This window comes from Diabrotica undecimpunctata, chromosome 3, assembly GCF_040954645.1.
Source record: "Diabrotica undecimpunctata isolate CICGRU chromosome 3, icDiaUnde3, whole genome shotgun sequence".
Taxonomy (NCBI): domain Eukaryota; kingdom Metazoa; phylum Arthropoda; class Insecta; order Coleoptera; family Chrysomelidae; genus Diabrotica; species Diabrotica undecimpunctata.
In genome coordinates, this window is record NC_092805.1 from 63,306,065 (window position 1) to 63,329,341 (window position 23,277).

Genomic DNA, 23,277 nt, shown 5'->3' on the forward strand with positions numbered 1-23,277 from the left:
CTGCTGGATCAAGATATTTTTAGACCTTCGGAAGTATATAATCCAAATATAATCCAATAAAAATGAACGCCTCCAAGAAACCTAAGTTTAGAGTTGTAATAGATTATCGACGTCTTAATGCTATCACACTTGGTAATAGATACCCTTTACCTAACATTAGTTACCTATTGGATAAACTTGGATGGTGTCCATACTTCACGACACTCGACCTCGCTTCCGGGTTTCATCAAATCGAGATGGATAAAAGCGACATTTGAAAAACTGCATTCAATACAGAAAATGGTCACTACAAATTTTTGCGAATGGCCTTTCGTACTCCGTAACGCCCCAGCAACATTCCAACGGGTTATGGATAATATCCTGAGAGGTATACAAAATGAAAAATGTTTGGTTTATCTTGACGATATAATTATATTTAGTACAAGTCTTCAGGAGCATCTAGTTAATTTAAGAGAAGTGTTTCAAAGATTAAGAGATCAAATTTCAAAATTCAAATAGTTAAATCTGAGTGCTTGAAAAAAGAAGTCGCATATTTAAGTCACATCGTAACGCCAGAAGGTGTTAAGCCGAACCCAGATAAAATAAAAGCTATAAAAAATTTTCCGATACCCAAAAATACTAAATAATTAAAATGATTTTTGGGACTTCTAGGTTATTATAGAAAATTTATCAAATATTTTTCTAAACGTACTAAATTACTAACTATTCGACTAAAGAAAAATGCTGAAATCAATGTAAGCCATTCAGATTACATCCAATGTTTTGAAACTTATAAACAACTTCTAATAAACGAATCCATATTACAATATACTGACTTCTCCCGTCCTTTTAATCTCACTACAGATGCTAGTAATTTTGCACTAGGAGCCGTACTTAGTCAAGAAAAGATCGGATCCGACTTGCTAATTGCTTATGCAAGCAGAACTTTGGGCTGTCAAATATTTTCGCCCGTATTTATTTGGACGACACTTTACTATTATTACTGATCATAAACCACTACAGTGGTTATATTCTTTAAAAGATTTTAACTCCAAACTAGTAAGATGGCGTTTGAAACTAGAAGAATATGATTATGAAATAATTTATAAAAAGGATCTTTAAATACAAATTGTGATACATTATCCAATAGAACTAAACGTCAATGAAACAACAAATTTGGAAGACACAAAAAATATTTTTGAATATATGGAAACACTCAATGAACAAACTCAACAGGATCTTAATAATGAACCAGATACAGAATCGCTAATTGTTGAAATAGATGAAGATAATAGACAAGAAGAAACCCCTGATGACGGTGAGACGATACACACCGATGTAGAAAATCCTACTCCCGGAATTCCTATTTCAGAAAACCCTGTAAACACGGGAATTAACCAAATTTTTATCTCGGAAGTCAATTTTAATCCTGCTAGTACCACTATAATCAAATTATTTGATAGAAGACAAAGAATTCTTGTCCAGTTCTCAAAAAACAATTTTTTTAAAGAATATAAGTACGATACCCAAAGTAGAATATCACCTTTATTTTGAAGACCAAGGATATGAGAAATTTAGCGTTGTTATCCTAAAATATTATAAAAATTCTCAAATATCATTTATTAATTGCACTAAGAAACTTGTCGATGTTCCTATAAAAGAAATTAAAGAAATAATTTAAAACTATCATGAAGGCAAGCAAAATCATAGAGGTTTAGATGAGACGGATAACCGAATTAAATCATTATATTATTGGCCCAATCAACGAGCTTATATACAAACTTATATTAATGAATGCGAAATATGCTAAATAACAAAATATGATAGGAATCCCATAAAGCAATTATATAGCATTACTCCTACAGCAATTAAGCCATTTCAGATTTTACATTTAGATTCGATAACTCTTAAAAATACCAAACTTCTACCGATAGTCGATTCCTTCTCCAAATATGCCCAACTTTATAGACTTAATTCTGCTCAAGGTATCGAAGTATCAAACGCTTTGATTAGATAATTTACTCACCATAGTATTCCAGAACAAATCATTTCAGACAATGGTTCAGAACTAAAAAATTCAGTTATTAAAGACTTATTAGCATTACACAAGGTAAAAATCCACTTTATCTCCTCCCAGCATCCAGAATCAAATGGTATAGCTGAAAGATTTCATTCAACTATTATAGAACATATCAGGTTACTAAACAATGAAAATGAGTATAAATCCGACCCAATAGAACAAAAAGTAAACTATGCATTATTAGCTTACAACAGTACTATCCACGCCGTAACAAAAATAAAATCCCATGAACTAGTTACGGGACATTTAGACACCAACTCCCCATTTAACATTGACCTAGAGCAACAATTATTAATAATTATATTTCTATCATAAGGATAAAATGAAATTACTATACTCTAATTTTAACAAAAAACTTCAAGAAAATAAAGCAAAAGTTATAAATAAAGCAAATGAAACACGCGAGGAATTACCAAAAGAAATTGCTACCGAAGTATTTCTGCGAAATAGACAAATAAAAGGAAAAACTAAAAATAAATATCAAAAGGAAAATATTAAATCCATTAATAAATTTTAGAAAACAGCAAAACTTATTAAGCGGCATAAAAATACTACCGAGAAGATTCACCTTTCAAATGTAAAACGACCTAAACGGAAAACTTATATTTTCCATGTTCGTCACAATCGGACATACAACAGCCGAAAAAAAGGATATCACCCACAACCTAGGCATTCTACCTAAAAGATTAGGAACAGCAAAACTCCAAAACTCTAGTCATACGGTTGTACATTCCTATAATTTAAAACAATAATATTATTCAATATATCAAAAATAGCATACAAGAAAAATTTAGCGGTCTAAATAATCATATTAAGTTAACAAGAAGAAAAAGAGGTTTGAAGAAGGAAAAGCAATCACAGGAAATTTAGACGCCGAAGATTGCGAGAAATAAATTTAATACTAGAACATTTGAAAAATAATCAAATAAAATTAGAACATCAGATACTTAATCAATATTCTTTCAGCCAACAAATCATAGATAACTTCAATAAAACAATTCAAGATATTCAAATGAAATAATCCTTAAAACAAAGATTTTTGAAATAAAAGACATTGTCGATTTTTAAACCAAATTTGAGAAAGTTATTTTTCTAAATGACATGTTCAATGAACTTACTATCACATATAATTCTATACTTGATGTAATGGAGACTGTAGAAAACTCTATTACTTTTTGTAAGCTCAAAACCTTACACCCTAGTGTTATTAAATCTAGTGATCTATTTCGAGAGTTACAAAGAATATCTTTATTTTACAAAACCCAATTACCATTTGAATTAAAACACGAAAATATTTTAAATTTTGAATCCATTCTGGAAATCACCTGTAAAATAGAGGAAAACCAAATTCAATATTTTCTGACAATTCCTATCGATTTTGAAAACATCTTTGATCTCTACTATTTATTACCTATACCCACATAAATTGAGTCAGAATTTGCTATAATAATACCTAATACAAGATATTTAGAATCTTTTCGTAATCTTTAGTAATCTTACTTTTTTAGAACGGTGTAGGGACGAAAAGGTAATTCCTAAAAGCATGAAACTAAGTTTTCACAAAAAGAACCAGAAAACCAAAAACATCTTAAGACGGGCTAGTTTAGCACTGATTAGAGAATCCATCCATAACACCAGACGAGAAATCGATCAGATAAACTCGAGATTATTAAAACTTCACCTGATTCTTGGCAACACATTACATCCGGTACTATGGAACATATTTGATACGCTCAGCAACTTTCGAGCAGAGACAAACGCCGACTTAACAAAAACAAAACAAATTAAGAAGTTCGAGAGACTAGCATTAGAACAACAACCGAGAGAAACGCCACAACAAGATACCTGTAAACTGGTTTATAATTTTTCGAACTTCACACTAGATGAAGCCACAAAGAGTGTTCTTTCGAAAGGTTTTAATTTCGCAGTAGCTCCTGCACGCATACCGATTGAAAATATTATACGAAGTGGAAAGTTCAATAACCAATATACCATCCGACACGGCCGAGACTATACGCCAAGACGTGTCACGCATATTACGAACAGCTAAACCGCCAAAACGAAACTTAATACACGAGGAAAAAGAGGCATTAAATTCATTGCGCAAAAATAAAGAAATCATTGTACTTGTACTAAAAGATGAAAGATATTCTAGACGATCCATCATACGAGAAGATATCGACTGACCCGACAACATATCTAGAAAAAACAACAAAAGCAAAAATACAAACATCTAATATTAATAAAGAACATCATTTTCAACTTATTCCACGGGAAAAATCATCGAGATGTCCAAAACTGTACGGTCTACCAAAAGTTCACAAGGATGGATTACCACTACGACCAATAGTGAGCTCCATCGGATCACCGTTACAACCACTGGCAAGGTTCCTGGCTGAAAAGCTACAGCCTTACGCAGAAGAAGCTGATTCCTACGTTAAGAACGCAGGCCACTTCATCGAGCGTATAAAAGATGTTACTCTTGGGCCGGGACACTTGTTAGTAAGTTTCGATGTTGTTTCACTTTTCACCAACGTTCCCATCAATGAATCCTTGGAAATTATAAGCAGAAAATACCCAGTACCGCAAGATACCCTAAATTTGACGAGGCACTGCTTAAACAACACATATTTTATATATGGTGATCAACGGTACAAACAAGTTGAAGGGGCACCGATGGGTTCACCGCTATCTCCCGTGATAGCAAATCTTTTTATACAAGATATAGAGGAACGGGCAATAAGAACAGCAGAATATAAACCCAAACTATGGCTTAGATATGTGGACGACACTTTCATCATATGGACACATGGAGTAGACAAACTTACTGCATTTCTAGAATACATTAACAGTATCCATCCCAAGATCAAGTTTACGATGGAATTAGAAAGTAATCAACAACTACCTTTCCTAGACGTCTTAATAATAAAGAAAGAAAACGGCAACATTGGATATACAGTGTATCGAAAACCAACTCACACTGACAGATACCTACATGCAGCCTCACACCACCACCTGCACAATTGAATTCAGTCATAAAAACTCTGACTATAAGATCTGAACGACTAACAGACGAAGAACACAAGAAAGAAGAAATGCAGAAAGTTACAAAAGCGTTAAAAAACAACGGCTTTTCCACACACAGAATCGAAAAGGCACGAAGACCACAAAAAACAACAAAAGAAATAAAAGAAGACGAAAAACCGATTGCCAAAACCACTCTACCGTATATTAAAGGCACAACAGAGAAGATAAGCAGGGTCCTGAGAAAACACAAAATAGAGACTGTCTTCAACACCGACAGAAAAATCGCAAACATATTACCATCTGCCAAGACAAAGATTCCCCTAGAAAACCAAGGAGTATACAAAATTCCCTGTGGAGAATGCGATAGAGCCTATATTGGACAGACAAATAGAAGGATCCAAGTAAGACAAGAAGAAGATCGCAATGCCATCGAACGAAAAGAAACGACGTCATCCCTAGCCCAGCATTCTTTAGCTACAGGACACAAAATTGACCTCAAATATACGGTAATGTTAGCGAATGTCGAAAACAAGAGAAAACGAATTATCAGAGAAGCCATAGAAATAGAAAAACAAGAAAATAATTTAAATTCTCGAGACGATGCCCAAAGATTGCCAAAAACATGGAAACCAATTATCCCGAAGAATAACGCAAGAACGGAATCGACCAAGACCCCGCCCACTGACCTGCGCACTGGACCAATTACAAGAGCGCGCGCAACGCGCAGTAACTACAAAAGCCAGCCGCCTAACACCTGTAGCGTCACTTCCACTCGAACATCGACAAGAAGCAGACCATCCAGAGAGACTTGAAAATGGCAAGTAAGATCTAGCCGAAATGTCGTCAAAATGGTTTCTATCAAAACCAACAACATTTAACGCGGAGTCAAACCCGGAATACCATTGATATAACATACAGCTCCCGCGGAAATATCAAAACTAACATATATATATATGTATATATATATATATATATATATATATATATATATATATATATATGTATATATATATATATATATATATATATATATATATGTATTTACAGTAGACTCCCTCTATAACGACAACTGAAATGGCAGACTAATTACCTCGTTATAAGCGGATCTCGTTATATCCAACAACAATAATACTGTGCATGCATATGAATATGTAGTTTTCTAAAACATTAACTTTCTATAGTGAAGCCATTCGGAGCAATATAAGATGCTAATAAATATTGTTTGAATGGCGTTTTTAAAACAAAGTTGTTTACTTTTATTGTCAATGAAATGCATTAAAACAAAAAAGAGTTGTTTACTTTTACTGTCAATGATATACGTTAAAACAAAAATCTGTATTCTGTAAATATGTATAAAGCGTAAGTATAAAGTTATTTTGTCATTTTTGACTGCTTTAAATTGTCCAGTATTCTATCTATCATATTTTCTAAAGATGTGAAACAGTTTTATGCTTCTTCATTTGCGTTTTGTCCTTGGATAAAGTTTCTGACAACCTTTAAAACACGTGTGAATGGTCAACCCAATACAATGACACTTGTGAATCATAAATTTTACATTTCCGACTAAGAATCATAAATTGTAAGAAGTTTATTGCGGGCGGCCCGCAGTTAAAAAGGGTATTTATTTATAGCTACGACCGGGCCAAAACGTAAAAAACCTCGCTATAAAGGGTTATAGTTCAATAGAAATTTCACGGGACATCTAATGTACCTCGTTATAAGCGAAACCTCGTAATAACCGTGTTCGTTATAAAGGGAGTATACTGTATATATATGTATATATATATGTATATATATATGTATATATATATATATATACATATATATATATATATATATATATATATATATATATATACATATATATATACATATATATATATACAGTATACTCCCTCTATAACGAACACGGTTATTACGAGGTTTCGCTTATAACGAGATACATTAGATGTCCCGTGAAATTTCTATTGAACTATAACCGTCTATAGCGAGGCAAATTTGGTTATAACGAGAGAAAATAAGATCCAAAAACGTGTTTTTTACGGTTTTGGTCGGGTCGTGGCTATAAATAAATACCTTTTCAAACAGCCCCTCAATAAACTTAACTGCAGCCCGCAATAAACTTCTTTACAATGAATAAATACAACTGTTTCACATCTTTAGAAAATATATGATAGAATGATACTGGACTATTTAAAGCAGTTAAAAATGACAGAGTTCTTAAAATTGCAGAAGCAATAGTTTATGATATCCTTGAAAATACGCTTTATACATTATGTAGTTGGAAAAAAATATAAGTACAGATTTTTTGTTTTTTATTATTTTTCTTTCGAAACATCCTAACATGTTTTCATTGCTTTTTGTTAAAGTCCAGGTTTCTGAACCATATGTTAGGACTGGGCGTATTATTGTTTTGTAGAGTTTTACTTTTGTATTTCTTGATATAACTGTGGATTTAAAAAGGAGATTAAGCCCAAAATAGCATCTATTAGCCGTGCAAATTCTGCGGTTTATCTCTGCGGTAGTGTCATTTTCAGTATTGACGAGCGTTCCCAGGTATACAAATTCGTTAACTGCTTCGATGACGTCATTTTCTATAACAAGTGGCCGTAGTGTTTGTGGTTGCGTACCTATTTTCATGTATTTTGTTTTGTTGGTGTTTATTATTAAACCCATTTTTGTAGCCGCTTCCTTTAATGCTACGTACGCCTCTCGTGCTGCGTTTTCCGTTCTCCCAACAATATTGATATCATCAGCATATGCTAAGATTTGCACAGATTTGTTATATATTGAACCGGTAGTTGTGATTTGTGACGTACGTATTACTTTTTCCAGAGCTAGATTGAATAGTATACAGGAGAGTGGGTCTCCCTGACGTAGCCCGTTATTTGTTTTAAAAGGTTCAGAGAGTTCCCCCTGGATTCGTACTTTGCATTCAACTTTTTCAAGGGTTAGTTTGGTTAAACTTACCAACTGATTTGGTACTCCTAGGTCTATCATTGCTCTAAACAATTCTCTTCTATTTACAGAGTCGTAGGCTGCCTTGTAGTCTATAAATATGTGGTGCGTGTCTACACCGTATTCCAGTGTTTTCTCTAGAATTTGCCTTAGGGTTGAAATCTGATGAATTGTTGATTTACCACCTCTGAAACCAGCCTGGTATTGTTCTATTATTCGCTCTGCATATGGTGCCATACGATGGCATAGTATATTGGAGAATATTTTATACGCTGCATTTAGGAGCGTAATTCCTCGATAGTTAGAGCATTCAAAGATATCACCCTTTTTGTGTATGGTGCAAAGTATTCCAATATTCCACTCATTGGGAAGGGACTTCTGTATCCATATTTCTTTTATAAGCTGCTGTAGGGCTATTATGATATCGTGGCCACCTTCTTTATATAATTCCGCTGGGAGATTATCTATTCCGGGTGATTTGTTTCTGGCTAGTTTGTTTACAGCGTCTTTAACTTCCAGGATCGTTGGTGGATCCTCCTCCCTCTCGTCTGCTCCGCTTACCTCGCAGCTTTCGTCTTCCGGGTTTTCTTCTTCCTCTATATTAAGTATCTGGTTAAAATATTCCGTCCATCGGTTTAGTACGTCTGTTCTTGTTGTTAAGAGATCGCCATTTAAACTTCTACATTGATTTGTGTTTGCCTTAAATTCTTTTCTGTTGATGTTAACTTTCTTATAGAATGTTCTGAATTCTTTCTCTCTGTTGAGGTTTTCTATATATTGAAGTTCCTTTTTTAAGTGGTTTCGTTTCTTCATTCTGTGTATTTTCTTTTCTTCTCTTCTCTTTGTCTGGTAATTCTCTATACTTGTTCTAGTTCGGCGGGTAAGCATTTTTGCATAGGCTTCATTTTTTTTCTGTGTTGCGTCTTTGCATTCATCGTCAAACCAGTGATTTTTTCGGGTACAAGTTTCTGTTCCTATTTCATCTTGCGCTGCTGACTCAATATCTTCCCTTATCCTGTTCCAGAATGAGTCTATATCTCTCTGGTCTTCTTCGCCTAGACTTTGATTCCTTAACCTATTGGTAACATTTTCCCAGTACTGTTTTGCAACAGTTGCATCTCTCAGCTTCTGTACATTCCATTTCTTTCTATTTATTTCTTTTTCTTTGTTGGAGTTTGAAATTCTAGCCCTTAGTGTTGAGATCACTAAACAATGGTCTGAGTCTATGTTTGCGCCTCTATAACTTCTGCAGTTTATTATGTCCGTTCCGTGTCTTGAATCTATTAAGATGTGATCAATCTGACTAGTTGTTCTTAAATCAGGGGAGGTCTAGGTTACCTTGTGTATATTCTTGTGTTCAAAATAGGTGCTAGCGACGGTCATGTTCAGTGCTGCTGCTAAGTTTATCAGTCGTAATCCATTATCGCTACTGATGTTGTGTAGGCTATGCCTTCCTATAGTCGGCATAAAAACATGCTCTCGTCCTATTCTTGCATTCATGTCACCTAGCACTATTTTAATGTCATTTTTGGGGCATCTTCTGTAGGCTTGTTCTAGGTCTTCGAAAAACTGTTCTTTAATGTCTTCTAGTTTGTCGTCGGTCGGGGCATGTGCATTAATTAAACTGTAATTAAAGAATTTACCTTTTAAGCGTAAATAGCACATTCTTTGACTGTAGGCTTTAAAATCAATAACTAGGCCTTTTGTTCTTTGGTTTACTATAAATCCCACTCCATCTATGTGTTGGTTTTCATTGCAGCTGTAATATATGGAGTGGGTTCTCTTATCAAGAATGCCTGTTCCCGTCCATCGCATTTCCTGCAGTGCCAAAACATCTACTCTGTACATGTTCACTATGTCTAGTAGAGATGCGAGTGCTCCAGCTCGGTACAGGGTTCGGGTGTTCCATGTTCCTAATCTTAATTCCATTTTTCGTTTGCAGTGTCGTCGTCGTAAGTTCCGTCCGGCTAATAGTCCTAGAGGTTCCGTAACATATGATTTTTACTGGAAGAGGTTGTTAGCCTCTAGCCTAACCCCCAACCTGGAGGGCCAGGGACTCTGTTGGGTTGCCATGCCAGTCTGTTTTGGTTCACGGGTGGTATTTTATTTCCCACCTACCCGCCAGTCCTAGGACTGGTTAGGGCGTTCCCCTATCCACCACCTGGGGACGCGTCCGATGGGCGACAGACAACATCCACACGGACAGATTCATATGTATGCACAGTATATATTGTCTGATATAACGAGATCGGCTTATAACGAGGTAATTAGTCTGTCATTTCAGTTCTCGTTATAGAGGGAGTCTACTGTATATATATATATATATATATATATATATATATATATATATATATATATATATATATATATATATATATATATATATCGAGAAAAGGAGTACGACCGTCAATCCAATATAAATTAAGAAGCACTCGAAGAGTGTTGGGGTTTTCGGTCAAAGTGGAGAAATAAAAGACAAAAAAGGTGCCTACTTCATCTATTTATTGAAGTCGTTTCGCTTTCTAATAAAACATCATCAGTTCACCTAAAAAGAACAATATGAAAAACCAAACATCCATAGAAAAGTTATTATAAGTGTGTTACCTCAAAAAGATATGTAGCAGTCAAAGATATTAAATGTGTAAAGAAGCTTACAATAATGGACATTACAAGATTATGTTGTATAAACAATTAATTGGAACTGAACTTAGCACAGCAAAAGACATGTGGTGATTGTACATGTATATAAAAAATATGTAAAAAACTTAAGTAAAAAACATTAATCTAAAGAGAACTAAAAAGATCATCAGATGCACTTTCAACAGTATATTATTAGTTAAATTTAATTTTAACTTTAAGTAACATTATTAAATTGATTAAAATTGAATTCTAGTGATATTTACAAAAATATATAATGAAGTTACCACTCTTACGCGCTTACTAGCAGGTAAGACACACGTCAACCAACGAGAAAAGACAGTGGCCTTAAGGTCAAAATATGCCAGAACAGCAAGGCGTATTTAAATAGTCTACGTTGTGGCTGAATAGCCAGCTAACAGGTGAAGATTGATTCAACTTCCAACAGTCCAAGGTTCATAACATTTGGAACTGAGACTAATAAAGATTCTATGAATCAATTTTAATTATAACATTTTATTAAACTATTTGATCAGAAAAATTATTTCACATATGTAAAAGTAACATTGACAAAATGATCAATAAAATATAAGTTGAATAAATCTAAGTTAAAAAAGTAAGAAAATATTTTAATTTATTTTAATTTGAAATTATTTAATATGAAAATGGAACTAATGAGACAAATAGCAAGCGATAATAAAAAGAAAAACAACGACCTGGAACATATAAAAAATACAATGGGTAATATGATTGAGGAACTAAAAGGAATTAGGAACGAAAATAGTGAATACAAATTGCAAATGAAAGAAATAATAAGAGAAAATGAAAATCTAAAGAAAGAAATGACAACGATGAAACAAAAAATAGATAAAATAGAAATAGCCTTGGAAGCAAGTCAGAAAGAAAAGAAGAAAAATAACCTAATAATGAGAGGCTTACCAATAGACACAATAGAAGCAGAGCAACTGGAGAACTTCATAGAAACAAAAATGGGAGTAAAATCAGAAATAAATAGGTTACAAAAGATAAATGAAACAATGTGTGTTATCGAATGTAAAAAATTCGAAGATAAAATGAAAATACTGAAAGCCAAGGGTAAACTAATAAACTATAAGCAACATAGAGTATATATAGAATGTGACCTAACATTAAAAGAGATAGAGATACAAAGAAATCTTAGGAAAGAAAGGAAGATAGCAGCAGATAAAAAGACTAATGGGAAAAGGACAAAAATTGGATATGGTTTCATAGTTATTGAAGGCATTCAGTGGAAATGGAATCAAAAAACAAGCCGGATAGAAAAAATAACATACAATACAGAACCAACTGGTTCAAAAAACTAGCTGAAGAAAACACAATGACGAACCGAGAAACAAAACAGGCACAGAACAGGGACATGAGCAGATCTAAAGATAATAACACAAACGGAAGTAAAAACAAATTGAAGTACAACTTAAATACAGAAAAGAACAAATCAATTTGGAAAATGACATCATGGAATGTGAGAGGTATAAATGGGAAGGAAATAGAACTGGGGGAAGAAATTAGAGATAAGAACATTGAAATAGTAGCTATAACAGAGACAAACAAAAAGGGAAAAGGATCAATAATATTAGAAAACGGAATGTTACTAATATACAGTGGAGTGGAAGAAACGAAGAGAGCTCAGGCAGGAGTAGCGTGCATGATAAAGAAGGAGAGTATCAAAAAAATAAAAAAATGGATATATTACAACGAACGTATACTAAGACTAGACATAGATATGGATACAGAGGAAACCAATACAAACCTAATCATATCCTATGGACCAGATGAAGGCGCAACAAAAAACGAAAAGAATGAATTCTGGGACAAATTACAATAAGTGATAAATGATTGTACAGAGAAAATTGTGATCACAGGAGACATGAACAGTGGGAGAAGAAACAGAAAAATGGAACAATGTCATCGGACCTTATGGGGAGAAAAAACTAAACAAAAATTGAAAATTACTACTCGAATTCTATCTAGACAATAACCTGGTGATTATGAACACACACTTCCAACATAAAAGGATACACAAGATCACAAGAGAAGTCAAATCAAGAGACGAACAATCAATTATAGACTATACTATAGTGCAAAAAACAGAGAAGAACTGGATAAGAGACGTAAGGGTAAAAAGGAGTTATGAAATTGGTAGTGACCACTATCTACTAGAAACCACATTCAAAAGCAAAAGAAAAGAAATAAAAAGAAATGAGAACATAAACAGAAAACACAAAGAAATAATAAAAATTTATAAACTAAGGGAAGAAACAACGAGAATAAGATACTCAGAAGGACTAGAGAAAGAGATGGACAATGAACATGAAATAACAGAAATAATAGAAGAAGAATGGGGAAAATTTAAAAATGCGAAAAAGTGAAAAGAGAAATAAAAGAAAAGAAGAAATTATGGAAAGAATACATCCAAGACAAAACACAACAAAAATATGAAAATTATAAGAGACAAAGAACAAAAGTTAAAGAGATAGTTAAGAAAGAGAAAAAGAAAATTTCGGGAAAAATTCGGGAAAAAAATGGAAGAAAACAGCACAGAAAACGTAAAATTATTTTACAGAACACTGAAAAACCTAAGAAGCAACAAAGAAACGAAACTGAAACAAATAATGAACAAGGAAGGAACAATAATAAACGACGATAAGACAATAATGGAAAGATGGAGGGAACATTTTCAGCCGATACTGAATGGAAATCAAGCGAATACAATGGAGAAGGAAAGCCACAACAAGAGAGTATTCATGAGAAACACGGAAAATCCAGAAACTATAGAAAAAGAAGAACTGGAAGAATCAATAAGAAAGATAAAGATTGGAAAAGCACCAGGAAGCGATGAAGTGGCACCAGAAATGATGAAATATATAGGAGTAAAAGCAAAAGAAAAATTGTTATACATATATAACATAATATGGAAGAGAAAAGTAATACCCAGAGAATGGACAAATGCAGTAATTATACCTATATACAAGAAAGGAAACACAAGAGACTGTAGGAACTATAGAGGTATATCACTACTATGTGGAGCAGAAAATTGGATATTAAACAAAAGACATCAGAGCAGAATTCAGGCAGCAGAGATGAAATACCTCAGAAGAACGATAGGAGTAAAAAGAACTGATAGAATCAGAAACGAAGAAATAAGAGAAAGACTCAAAATCAAACCGATACTCGAGTCAATCAAAGAGAAAAAATTGGCATGGTTCGGACATCTAACCCGGATGGACAATAATGGACAAGTAAAAAGAGTGTGGGACGCCAAACCAATAGGGAAGAACAGAAGTTGAAGACCCATTAAAGACTGGAACAGTGACATCTCGCAGAAACTACAGAGTAATTGTAAGACTTGACAGGAAGCAACACAGATGGCATCCAATAGGAAGGAATGGAGAAAGTTCGTTAAGAACTAGGACACCTCAGAAGACTGTCAACTATTGTAATTTAATGAATTGTATTTTAAACGGCCCAACACCAAAAGGTACAAATGGGTCTACTGACTAAGTAAGTAATATGAAAATATGATAGAAAATACACCTTAGGGGACAATTTTAAAGTAAACAACATATTAAGCCTAATTCTGCAATATTAATGCATGATAAATTTGGCTCAAGTTACTAATGTCCGTTCTCTTATTAAGAGCGTTAGGTTGTTTAAGTATTGAACACATTTCCAAAAACTGCCTTTTGACGAGATTACGTTCATTGCCAAGAATCTTAACTTCATTAAAGTCCACTTTGTGTTTAGTGTTAATAGCATGCTGGACAAGAGCACAAGTATGCTTAGATAAGTTGATATCACTGCGGTGTTTCGTAAGACGCCCTCCAAGTGATCTTCCTGTCTGCCCGATGTAGCACGAGTCACACTCAGCACAAGGTATGTGATAGATGACATTTACTTGTTCCAGAAGGGACAAGGGTGTTTTTGTTTTAGAAAACAAATTCCTGACAGTCTTAGCATTCTTAACAGCAATTTTAACAGGTACGTTATTCTGTTTGTACAGTTTAATAAGTTTTTCACTAACCTGAGGAAAATAAGGTAGGGATGAGTAATGGGTGGTTGGAGTCCCAAGTACAGTACTGGGCAGAACAGTGTTATTAATGGAATTATTTGATATTATTCTTAGTTGGTCACCATTAGGTATGTCATTTAAAGACGAACCATAGCTTTGTAAATAAAGATATTTATTAATCAGGGAGGATGGATAGGAATTCTCAATTAGAATATTTCTAAGTAATTGAAGGGATTCCCTTCGATTAACCGGATGTGTCAGTCTATTTAGCCTACAGCTTAAAGCTTTAATTAGGTTTAATTTATAGTTGAAAGGATGACAAGAATGGTAGTTGAGAAATCTATTAGAGGCCATTGGTTTCCTATACCAACTTGTGGTTAAGGTGTTATCTCCTATTCTAATGACACGCATGTCTAAGAAAGGAATACTATTTGTGATGGGGTCCTCAAGTTCAACAGTGAACTGTAAGTGAGGATCGAACTTGTTGAACAAAGACAAGGTGGCCTGTATCTTGTCTGGGGGTAAGGCTAATAATAAGTCATCAACATACCGGTTAATAAAAGGGATATGGAAATCTAAAAGACCCAAACGGTCAGATACTAAGTCATCCAATACAAAATTTACTAGGATGGGAGAGATTGAGGAACCCAAAGACCAAAAAATTAGTGTCAAATACTAATTGCAACACTTCTGCAAATACATCCCAGGATACAGGACAGTTAGGTTGGATAGAATTCCAATGATTTCTTAAGGAGGTAGTGACACTAGAAAAAGATAAATTAGTGAAAAGAGATACACCATCAAAACTCACGAAAATGTAACCTTGTGGAAGTTCAAAGTTATTAATAAATTCACTAAAGTGAAAAGAATCAACAATATTAAAGTTGTTATTATAATTATAAGATTTTGATAGTATATCAGTTAAAAATATTGAAATAATAATATTTGGTGATGTTTGGTTTTTCATATTGTTCTTTTTAGATGAACTGATTATGCTTTCTGATTAGAAAGTGAAACGTCTTCAATAAATAGATGAAGTCGCAACCTTCTTTGTCTTTTATTTCTCCACTTTGACCGAAAAACCCACCACTTTTCGAGTGCTCCTTAATTTATATATATATATATATATATATATATATATATATATATATATATATATATATATACATATATTTATATACATACAATAACAGCTGGTAGATGAAAAAGGGGGTTGAGGTTAATTGTGTACACAGCTGATTGAAAGCCAAGTGTACCTACTCTGTTTAACAGTTCATTATATTTCGCCAATTTTCATTGGCATCATCAGATGAGAGCTACAATTATTCAAAACATGGTAAAATAGAATTTAATAATTGTTTGTTGTTTATATCTTACTTGATTATGGTTAACGGCAGTGTGATTTATTTTAATAACATCAAGTAATGATTTGTATCTGTTTTGTTTTTAATTCGAATTGTGTTTGTTCCTTATATTTTAATAATTGTAAACGTAAATTATACAACTAAATGTTAACCTTAATCAAGTAAGATATAAACAACAAACAATTATTAAATTTTATTTTACCATGTTTTGAATAATTGTAGCTCTCATCTGATGATGCCAATGGAAATTGGCGAAATATAATGAACTGTTGAACAGAGTACACTTGGCTTTCAATCAGCTGTATACCCAATTAACCTCAACCCCCTTTATATATATATATATATATATATATATATATATATATATATATATATATTATGGGACAATTAATCACTACAGAAAAACAAAAGAAGAACATGAAATCAGTAGAAGAATTAAGTTGGACTGGGCAGCATAAATATGGAAAATTAAAATACATTCTAAACATAAGAATTTCTATTAAGTTGAAAACAAAGACCAACGTTGAATGTGTCCTACCAGTCACCACATAAGGCTTTGAAACATATGTGTTGGATTAGAAGACATCAACTAAACTATAAGTACACCAAAGACTTATAGAGAAAAAACTTTTAGGAATAACTTTAAAGGATAGAAAACTAACATATGGATTAGGCAACGGATAACATTGGAAAGAGTATGCTCCTTAAAAAGTAACTAGTCCAGACATAACTATATTCAAACAGGGATAGCATTTTCGAACATATATGCAGAGCGTTTGGTTGAAACAGGGTGCCAGTCGTGAACTGAGCTCTACATGTATATGCACCCCGTTCGATTTTTATCGGTAAAAACGAAATTTCAAAGCAAAAAACCAATACAGGCAATTCGCGAAGGCTTCAGCAACTGAATATTTTGGGAGTAAGCATCAAATGATGCATACTCTAATTATACAGATGCGAGATCTTTTTGTCGGATACTATTGGGTAAGTACCAATTGGTACATACCTTAATATGGTCTATACAGTGATGAGTGCCTTAAGAACCGGCAAAATAACGCAAAAGATAGAAAACATAATACGTTGTGAAATAAAAAGAGATGAAAGTAGTAGAGGTGGGAAACTATCGATAGAAACCTCTAATTTACATTACATTATATTAGGACTATCGATAGTTTCCCACCTTTAGACGTTAGCTTATGAGCTAGTTGACTTCAGTCATAATATTACAAGTATGACGTCGAACATTAACATTTTTTAAATTTCGCATAAAGTAAAAACTAATTGAAGGCAATAAAGCAAATGTAAATAAACAGTTTAATTAGTAGTAATTTGATAATTAATTCTGTGTTGACGAATACAGAATAACAAGCTATGATAATTCTGTATTAAGAAGAGTGTATGCGACGTCTCAAATCATAGTTTATTATTGATCAATACTTTAATTTTGGATAAAAAATACTCCTACTTAAACTGTTTTTACTTACATTACGTGATACGTATTACTATGACTGAAGTCAACCAGCTCATAAGCTAACGTCTAAAGGTGGGAAATTTTCGATAATTCTAATGTAATGTAAAGTAAATTATAGGTTTATATCGATAATTTCTCACCTCTACTACTTTCATCTCTTTTTATTTCACAACGTATTATGTTTTCTATCTTTTGCGTTATTTTGCCGGTTTTTAAGGCACTCATCCCTGTATAGTATTTAAATAGAAAATATAAATATATACATAGTATATTAGAACCATTCGCTTTTTATCGGTAAAAACGAAATTTCAAAGCAAAAAACCAATACAGGTAATTCGCTAAGGCTACAGCAACTGAATATATTAAGAGTAGCATCAAATGATGCATGCTCTAATTATACTGATGCGAGACTTTAGTCGGATACTATTGGGTAAGTACCAATTGGTACATACCTTAATATGGTCTATATAGTATTTAAATGGAAAAATTTTCAAGTAAACTGTACATAAAAAGAGTATATTAGAAATATAAAACCCCTGACTCATTCCCGTACTCACCGGCGACATTGTACCATTTGTACTGTAAAAAGAAACAAAATAAAATTAGAACAGAAAGACGGTATTAGATTTAATTTCGATTAATAAAATTAATTTTACTCTATGTGTATTTAATATGTTTTATTACAAAATATTAAAGTAAAGATACAGCAAACATACATTTAAATAAAATCAACAATGCTTTTTTAATATGCGTTATTATAAATCCCGCAAAGAAAATACTTTTAACTAATTGCAAGTCTTTAGCTTTGGTATGCATTTTTTCGTAAAATTTCTTAAAGGTTTAACATAAAACTAGGTATATAGAAAAGTAAATGTGTGAGAATATGAGTATAGATGTATGTTATAAAACTTAATAGATGCTTTAATATAAAAAATAGGCTGCGATATATTTATTGTATACATTTAAATGAATAAATATTTACCAATTCGCCTGAAGAATTATTGCCGAAACTGGAACACAGCTTCAATCCATAGAACTTCATACTCAGGAAAATCATTTTATCTTCGTATTCAACAAATATCACACATACCCGATATGTATATTCTTAGATTAATTTATAAGCAATAAGATCAATAATTTATAATTATTAATAAAAAACTACTAAATGACTACCAAGAAACGTAGGTTGTTAAACCTTTTCTAACTCTAAATTTATCACTCATATTCTAAAATATAAAAACGACAAAAACTTTCCAGTAAACCGTTGTTTACTACCGAAATGACCAAACAACGACGATGTTTAAAATTACACTGAAGAATAAAATTCAGGTGATACTGGCTGGTGATTTCATTTGATAAAAAGTCTTTTACTCACAGCTAATATAAGTATTGTGTACTATTAGTTTTTATATTACACTTGTCGACCTGCCGTGAATATTTTAATATATTGGTCATCAGTCTTCTTAGTTTAGGGATATTTTTATTGAAAGTTTATTAATGTGATTAATTTTTCCCCCTTTGTTTTTTATACATTATTTTTTTATTTATTTTATTTATCATCATTTTCTCATGTAGTATTATCATTGTATGGTATTGTATTTTTTGCAAAATGTTGGAATGTATTTAAATCTTAAAACAATTTTAACATTTGTCTTCAATACAGATTTCAATCCTGTACAAATAGTTTTCCATAACTTTTGATGTAAAATAATTGGGGAAGCAGGAATTCAACAGTTTAGAATTTCGCATTGATTTTCTTATGGCCCGTTTGCCGATTCACCATCCGGTATAGTTTTAAAATTTCACCAAATTATTCATAATAGACTTTAGATAATCTATACATAATAGACTTTTTAAAACCTACTTAATAATCTCTCAAATTGAGAGGTTATTAGATGACATAATAAAGATGACATATTAAATTTATGTTTAAAAAGCGAACATTTGAATTTAAAAGTTGACGTGTCCCAGCATTTTTCATAAATTTTAAAATAAGGACACATACAAGTTTATTCCATAAGTGGTTTCCACACATTATAATTTCAACATTTCACCCTGTACAGTGGTATTAACTTTAAGAACTATATGATTGTTGGATGATGTAAGCAGATAGAAAGCAGTTGCAAAATATGTTAAAACATTTTTTATGTTTAAGTGACATTGAAGTATCAGAAGAATCCCGAGAATTAGCATCAAAATACAACATCGAACTAGTTACTTGCGGCTTCAACTGCAGAGATGAACAACTCAGAAGTCCCAAAGTTGTTAGAATCGGACTGTTCCAACACAAGTTGGTTCCTTTCCCAACTTCGACACCAATACAAGAAATGAAATATGCTCTCTTTAAATTTGCGAACAAAGCTATTAGAATAGCTGCAAGAGGAGGAGTAAACATATTTTGTTTTCCAGAGACTTGGAGTAAGTATGATGTATGTTTCTTGCACGTCTAAAGTGCTTGACTTCTGTTACTACACAACTTAGTTCAATTCAAATAAATCGTAGTTTTGTTTTTCATATTAATTATCAATGTACTTATTATGTATTAATTTTCAATTTTAGTGGATAACTGGAAACTGGATAACGTGGTCTAGAATCAAACTAAACGAGTCCAATTCCGCTCATATTGAATTTAACTATAAAAGGATTCATTGAATCGTTGAATTTTATGTTTCGACTAGAAACCTAGAAACATCAATTCTCTCTTGAGCGGATTGCACAAGTCTTTTAATACTGTTTTTTTAACGAAACTTAAGGTTTTCCAGTTTTCGACAAATTAATCTAAAAACCCTCTCTGCATTCTCTTATTGCCATCTAAATCGTTGCTCTCATATCGTCATCTCTGAACGAGTTAATAATTTTACGCTTGAGCAACTGTTTAAAAAATCGATAAAGACTTGCATGTTAAGTTTGTAGAACACTTTCAACTTATTTATTGAATAAGTTTGACATTTATCAATAAAAGTGTACCATGTTTTTTCTTTTGATGTCATGGTCATCAAATCAGATCTCAAAATCAAGTGGGGATTTGAAGGCAAAGTTGTCTCAAAATTCATATCCCATATACGTATATATATATATATATATATATATATATATATATATATATATACGTATATATATATATATATATATATATATATATATATATATATATATATATATATATATATATATATATACGTATATACTGAGCTAGCAACCTAGATGATAGTAAATAATAAGCTTTATCTCCTACAAGCCCTCAGCCTTAGAGTACACACTTACACACACCCTCTTTATAATTCAATAACAATAACATCATCAATACATTTCTTTATTACAAAAATCTATGAGCAGTCTATTACCTAAACACCCAACGGGCTAACATTAGCGTTCATTTCTAATAAATTCAGATCAATAACTCCCCGTTCACCCCTGAACAAACCACAAAATATGCTTCGCTCCCGTACTTCCCACAAGTCACGAACAAGCTTACCAAACTTTTCAAAAACTTACTTGTCAAGATAGCATTAATAAACGCGAGAACCGTATGAAAGTTATTTTCAAAGAACAAAACTCCATTGGCCCCTTTAGAACAAACTAATATCGTCTATCATATACCCTGTACAGAGTGCAACTGCTGCTACATTGGCTACACCAGCCGCTCTCTTCAAGGTCGACTAACGTCCCATAAAAGCGATATTAGGATTTCTAAATAATCTTTTGCTCTTGCACAACATGCTACCTCAACTAAACATATTATCGATTTTACGAATGCCAAAATACTGTGTAAACAACAAAATTTTCATAAGCGATTACTCCTTGAAATGTGCCAAATTCTTAAACATCCAGCTTCCCTAAATAAAAGAACCGACATTGATAACTTGAGCCAGATATATCACTCTCTCATCATACAGAACAAATAAGAACCACCATACAGAACAAATAAGAACCATCATATCCCTTACTACTTTTTTTTACTAATACTCTAAATTGGTCCATTCTCCATCAAATAAAATATATATTTTTTTTAAATCCTTTTTATATATACTATATTCTAAGTAGCACTAATATAAATATTTAAGCCCTTTGTACACTACGGGTAATGCAAATAAAATAAAAATCGTTACTTTCTTTTTTAAGCCAGTTCCTAAGATTGTGAATAGTCTATACTCAAAACACACCTGACTAGCACACATTTTTTCCTGAACACATACAAATTATTTTTTATTTTCAAAGTAATGACTATTTCACGTGCTTTAAATAGTAATTCACCAGACATATAACCAAAAGTACTGTGAAAACTTTTAACTGTAATTAAAACAGGCATTGTAAAGTGAGAATATATAATATATTGACTCGGCTAAAACAGACAGCTCTCCATTCACCAGAACTACCATTTGGTTTCTTAACTATTTAGCTATTTTTGCAAAGCAATTAATTACTTTGTTTATATTTAGATAAGCTTGTTCAGAATTAAGAGAATCACGAATAGGCATAATACATTATTCTTATTCTTTTTATTTTACTTTTTAGATATGCCGTATGCATTCTGTACCCGAGAGAAAACCCCTTGGTGTGAATATGCCGAAAATGCCCAATTTGGACCTACTACTAAAATGTTACAAGAGGTAATTTATTACACTTATACTACATACTATTACACTACTTACACTATAATTTATTACTACTTACACTAACTTAAACAACAGATAATTCCAAACCAATATTACGACTTCAAATAATTATTGCATTATTGCTACATTGCTTTATTAATCATTTTATCTTAATAGTTTAGATGAGTATTATTTGGTGTCTAATGGAAAAATCGTGTTTATCCATTATTTTTTGAGTATACGTTTCCGTAACATTTTTATTGTTGTCTTTTAAAATTCCTTAAAATGGAAGTAGTATGTGGCGATCCAAAAAAGATAAAAATAAGTAAAAGGAAGTATATTAAATATATAAGTACGTAGAAGCTAATATCTATAAATATATATAGAAGCAGAAAGACAGTTAAATTATAGGTAAATACCAAGAAGCTACAAAAGACTGTCATGAAAGAAGACAGCATGAGGAAAACCGAATGTGCGAATATAAACTGAAAAATGAAGCCCAGAACAACCTGATAGTGCAAAACATCTGACAACTAGTCAGAAAGATAAGTTACAGAAATTACGGAACATATCAAAATAATTGAAAAAAAAATAATAACAAATATAAGAGATTTCTCCTGAGAAGCGAAAGAGGGAAAAAAATGATTTTCTGTAAAGATCAAGTAGGGAATCTGGTGAAAGGAACCGTAGAAATGTCAAGCAGATAGAACAACATTTTTATGATATATTATATAATAACGTCCCCGACTTCACAAAATTTTCACATAAATTTAAATTTAGATGTGGGCGAAGACTAAAAGTTATTAAACATCTTAAGAATAACAAGAGTGCACATGTAAACGGAAGTTCAACGGGCTCATAAAATAGGGAGATAAATACTTGAAGAGGCTTCATAGAATCTCATGATGAGAATAGGGAAAAAAAGAGGTGCCGACAAAGTGGTCGGAGGCACTATTATAGAGGAATTGCACTGATACTTGCAGTATATGCAATACTGACCCATCTTATTAAGAAACGGATTAACAAATATGAAAAAAACATTAGTTGGAGGGTAATAAGCCGGCTTCAGAAGAGACCGATCTAGACAGACCAGATCTTCACATTAAAGCAATTACTAT

General features: G+C 32.4%; 1 protein-coding gene across 1 annotated transcript in view; it reads left to right on the top strand.

Moving 5' to 3' along the window:
• LOC140435623 (beta-ureidopropionase-like) overlaps positions 1–23,277 on the top strand; it is a 69,389-nt gene that overhangs the window by 17,702 nt on the left and 28,410 nt on the right. The window contains exons 2-3 of the mRNA XM_072524361.1: positions 19,720–19,982; positions 22,080–22,174. Coding sequence (XP_072380462.1) covers positions 19,720–19,982; positions 22,080–22,174 — 358 coding nt within the window. The remainder of the gene's footprint in view (positions 1–19,719; positions 19,983–22,079; positions 22,175–23,277) is intronic.